Genomic DNA, 5,638 nt, shown 5'->3' on the forward strand with positions numbered 1-5,638 from the left:
TTAAATTAACAGCTAGAAATATTTTACTATCCTTACGATTTCTCAAAACTCTGAGCAAAAAAGAAAAAGGAAAGCAAGAAACGTCACGTGCTATTAATTCAATTACCAAACAATAGAAAGTCAATATTTATGGAATCCTCGTGCTAACCAACTGTTATGCGCTTTCGCTATAAACTTTAACCATGCATTCATTCATTACATAAAAGAATCTCGTTATACCACACATTTATGATATTTTATCACGTAAAAATTATAATCTCTCAAGAATATTAGGTTCATTGAGAAATACTATTTTTCAATGTTTTGCCACAGCTCCCTAAAGATGGAGAAGACACTGAACTCAAAGCTGTTCTCTATTGGATTTATGGAGGTTCCTTCCTTCGTGGAGTAGCTTCGAAATTCTATTACTCTCCTGATTATCTCATCGAAGAGGACATCGTAGTCGTCACTGTTAATTACCGATTGGGTGCTCTTGGTACGATAGTTTACTCATCCAGTTATCGAAAAATAAATAGATAAAATTGATCCACAAATATTAAATAAAAATTTTTCCTAAGTTTTTGGTTATACGATGTAATGACTACTTTAATGCTCTCATTAATTAAATAAGAACAATCGATAAATAAGGCATCTGGCAAACGGCCTACTAGCTCGATAAAATTTACGAACGAGAATTATTGACAGAACAAATAAATTACAAGTTGAAAAATTCAGTATCAATGTAGCAGTATTGTCAAAAAAAACTTTAGCAAATTATTAAAGCTTTTTCAAAGAAATAACAATGGAATAAGTAATAACAAAAACATCAAATTAACGAATCAGTTTTAATAATATTCCGCACAGGATTTTTAGCGCTGCAACATCAAAATGCAACTGGTAACGCAGGTCTGAAAGATCAAAACCTTGGTCTGAGATGGGTTCGCGACAACATAGCAAAATTTGGTGGTGATCCAAACAAAGTGACAATAGCTGGCGTAGGTGCTGGTAGCGTTAGCGTAGGCTATCACATACTTTCAGAGAAATCGAAAGGTCTCGAATGAATTTCTTTATATTCAAAATCAAAAATTGTTTAACACCCATCTTATGTGTAATTTTATATCGACAGGTCTCTTCCGTAGTTCAATTTTGATGAATGGGGTTCCATTAAATAACTGGGCATTCAGTACATCAGAAGATATAGCACGAAAAGCTTACGAACTCGCTAAGGAACTTGGATCCACGGCTACTAACGATGACGAGTTTCTGAAATTTTATTATCAAGTCGATGTAGAAAGTTTGACTAGAACGGTTACAAATTCAACGCAAGTAGGAATTCGTTTCTAAAATGATTTTATTATTTCAAATCGAAATTTTTATGCGCTCGTAATTTTAGATTGATATTCCATTGACGCCAACTCTGGAGAATCCAAATTTTGGTCCAGGTTGGTTCATAACTAAATGTGTATTACAGTTATTTGGAAATCATAATCGTGGACCTTATATGATAGGCTACAACAATGACGAAACTATTACATTCGCAGAAAGTGAGTTTTCTTACTACTCATCCTATTCACATTATCTTCATCTTATTATTTTGAATTTTATAGAATTGGAAGATATTCGGTATTATATCAATGAATCTGTGCCTCTTATTTCTGAATTTAAAAGAGGAAAACCGGAGATGCTGGATATAGAAAAAGATATAACGAATGCCAGCATATATAAGATTATTAAGGTAGATCAAATTAAATGATAGATACAATTTTTGTAAATTTATTTATTTATGTTACTTCCTAGGAATTGGAGTATGTGGCTCCTATAGATTTCACTCAAAAGTTATTGACAAACTTCAATGATTCAATTTATTACTATCGATATGATTTCGGTTATAATAAATCGCTACACGATATCATAGATCATTTTGATATAGACGGTAAGTTTTCTTATACGTATGTATATCTACTATATAGAGTGTGTTCTTTTCTACTTGAAAGTAAGAAATTAAGAATGTCATTCCATTGAAGTCATACATATTAATTTGAAAATCACATAGATTTTCTAATCGGAATATAAAGCTGTTTAGTTAACTAATATGTGAGAGAAAAATACAATTTTCTTTTCGAGAGAAAATAATGTTACGCGCGTACGAAGATCAATACAAACACGTTATTAACTTTGAAAGATGTTTGCTACGACTTGTAAATAGTGGGGAAACTAATGATTGTTAATAACAACTTTAAGCTGCCTTTCACACGATCCTGGAGGGAGTGAATAATCGTAGTTGTTTAGATAAGGACAAATTATGACTCTCGGGTATAATCATAAAGTGAACATATAATAACTGTGACCTTCCGAAGTTCAGTTTATATGTATTATTTACGATAAGTAGTATTTCTAGAACATTGTTAAATATTTATAACCTTGTCGAACCTATTCAATCAATATACATATACATGTGTGTGTGTGTGTGTGTGTGTGTGTGTGCGTGCGTGCGTGCGTGTGTGTGTATTACTGGTAGATAAAAAATGGATTATCTTATTTGATGACGACGAATCGAAAAAATCTCTAACGCTTATCTATCCAATTTTTTTTATTTTATTAATCATAATAATTAATTGTTTTAGGTGAGACACGCGCTGACGAAATTAAAATGATATTTTATTCGGAATTATTTCAAGTAAATCCCAAGGAAAACAACAGCATGACGCTGTTACAACGAAGAATGACTCGTTTATGGACGAATTTTGTTAAATACGGGTTAGCATTTAAAATGCATCGTCTAGTATAAATTAATGGTGTAAAAGAAAAACTTTCAATTAATATTTACTTGTTTGCAGAAATCCCACTCCAGATGGTACCAATGATCCTTTACTGAACATTGTTTGGCCAGATTCAAGAAAGTCTGGTGAAATGTTATGGTTGAACGACGATTTGAGCGTACATGATCGGTACAAGAGTGTGATTATAGATGTAGCTGAAGTGTTATTGGAATTTTTCAGTAGTAATACTTTTGCGTGTGTTTTTTCTTGAAATATGAGTAACGTATAACGTAAACTAGTAATTATTGTACTAAATAATAATTTTGGCATATCGTTCATTCGTGTTGTAATTGCAATGAAATATATTTAATATTGTAACGAGTATTGTTAAATCATCCTACAGTCGAACTACTACTAATGTTGAAAAATAAATTTATCGATTGATGCAAGATCTAGGCAAATAAAGAAAAAAAAAATATTAAAAATCCTTATGATTAATTCCCATTCGTACGTCAAAAAAAATCTTGTCAAAAAAAAAAAAGGAAAAAAAAAACAAAGTTATTAAAGACGAATCTGGTATTAATCAATTTCGATTAATTATCGATACGTTCAATACATCGACTGCAGAATCCAATGAGAACAATTTGTTTAATAAAATACATATATAGTCAGTATAGTATGCTATCGAATTAGTTTTGCTATCGATGATGCCACGTGTACATTTGTTGATTTACGAAATTTTATTACGATTAAAGGATTTATCAGTAAGACGATAAAAACGGGAAATAAAAAGAAAGGGAGAAAGGGAGAAAATTAGAGAGAGAGAGAGAGAGAGAGAGAGAGAGAGAGAGAGAGAAAGGAAATTTTTTATCCTTGACATAAGTTCCTTCTGCGATGTGTTAGATTCTCTAAGGAAGGGGAAATATGAAAGTTTGCTATTAGTAAAAGTCACTCAAAAAAGGCATTCAGTATTTTTCAATCTATAAATCCGGCCACTAATTACTTGATTACTCTAGGATTAGCACTTAAAGATTCGGTGAAATATATAATTAATTAATAAATTTGTATTCTGCATTTCTTTCAATCGATAAATAATTAATAAATATTTATTATGGATTCGTTAAAACGAATAATTAATCAATAAATCTGTATTTGGCATTTGATGAAACCGACCAATTAGTTAACGTGTGTCCGTTCCGCAATTTTGTGTTTTGTTAATAAACTAACATGACTGTATTTAAAAATCAATAAATTCGCAAGAAGTTGAACGTTTTATATCATTACATAATATAACATTATTAAATGTTACCCATCATTAAGAAGAAAAGTCGTCTTTGAATAATTACATCGCCCGTATAAAAGGTAAGGAGCTTGAAATCATTATTTTGAATAATTTGCACTCTGATCCATTCGTTTTTCAGCCTATTTTATTATTACTACTAACTGACTACTATTTTTTCCTATATAGTTATATCTTGTGTTATGTCGCTCAGCACAACATTCAGCATATTTTCTTAAGATCGATTCCTGGCAAAGTTTTCACAATCCAATCAAAAATTGATAATTTTAAATTAGGTAATAAGAGGTAACACGTTTATCGATTGTAGAATATTTAAAATCCGAATGACTAATTCGCGTCCGTAATAAATCTATCGTGTTAAAGGAAAACAGAACTTACATGATAATTCTTTGATCATCCGTCACTCTGTGACAAACGTCACGTTTTAATTTAATTTTGATTAATTACCGATACGATCGATAAGTAGACTATAGAATCGAATAAGCACAGAACTCCTTTCACAGTTTCTTTAGTTTACTACCGAATTGAACAATAAAATTATGCATTATATGAATGTTCTTTGAATAAGAAAAACGGTAGTTGTAAGTTATCCACAAAAGATATGTTTATCATTATGTGGTGACAGCCTGAAGATAATGTACACCGTCTTGAAATTATATGCTATCAGCATATGAAGAAGATATAACAGATGGCTAGTTACATATCAATGGATATTTATGAGGTAAGGTATATTTAATGATAATGGGCGGATGCAAATATTTTCTGGTATGATAACAGTACCCCACCAGTCGTTCTTAAGCAGTGTTTAAAAACACTTTATATATGTTAACTCACCAAATAATCATTAGTTGTGCACTTAAGCTGAACTAACAATGAAGAGGTACAATTTGCCCTTGTTCTCCGTTTTTCTTTTGTTCGATTGGTCTTTGGCCGCTGAATTCTCACCAGTGATAGAAACTACTAAAGGACCGGTGAAGGGCCTCGTTTTAACAAGCATTAGAGAATCCAAGAAATATCACTCCTATAGAGGTATCCCTTATGGCAAACCACCAGTTGGTTATCTTCGATTCAGAGTAAGTATATCGTAATTAAGAGAACAAAGGAAAAAAAGAGACATGACGTTCATAGTGAAAGAGAATTTTTTCTAGGCACCTGTCGAGGTAGATCCATGGACCGAAGAGTTCGATGCTACAAAGGATGGTCCTATTTGTCCGCAAATATATAAAGAAACATTTGTCGGCCAAGAGGATTGTCTGAATCTCAATGTCTACACTCCGCAGGTGACTTTTCATCTCTTTATTACTTAACATGTTGACAATCGAAACGATATATTCATTTAATATCTTTCATAAATATATTTTTTTAAATAAAAGATACAGAAAAATTTATTGTCGTCAGTATTCGATCGCGTTAAATTAACAGCTAGAAATATTTTACTATCCTTACGATTTCTCAAAACTCTGAACAAAAAGAAAAAAGGAAAAAAGAAACGTTACGTGATATTAACTCAATTACCAAACAATAGAAAGTCAACATTTATGGATTTCTCGTGCTAACCAACTGTTATGCGCTTTCGCTATAAACTTTAACCATGCATTCG

The 5,638-nt window shown here is 31.5% G+C and overlaps 2 protein-coding genes across 5 annotated transcripts in view; one reads left to right on the forward strand and one right to left on the reverse strand.

The window, feature by feature from the left end:
- The window catches only part of LOC122632324 (juvenile hormone esterase-like), a 16,852-nt gene that overhangs the window by 5,022 nt on the left and 6,192 nt on the right, over positions 1–5,638 (reverse strand). The window lies entirely within an intron of this gene.
- On the forward strand, positions 4,835–5,360 carry LOC122632351 (juvenile hormone esterase-like). The gene is made up of 2 exons (XM_043819063.1): positions 4,835–5,111; positions 5,187–5,360. The coding sequence occupies exons 1-2, from the start codon at positions 4,911–4,913 to the stop codon at positions 5,343–5,345; spliced, it is 360 nt and encodes a 119-aa protein (XP_043674998.1). The 5' UTR covers positions 4,835–4,910; the 3' UTR covers positions 5,346–5,360.

Source organism: Vespula pensylvanica, chromosome 1 (genome assembly GCF_014466175.1).
Source record: "Vespula pensylvanica isolate Volc-1 chromosome 1, ASM1446617v1, whole genome shotgun sequence".
In the NCBI taxonomy this organism is placed as follows: Eukaryota; Metazoa; Arthropoda; class Insecta; order Hymenoptera; family Vespidae; genus Vespula; species Vespula pensylvanica.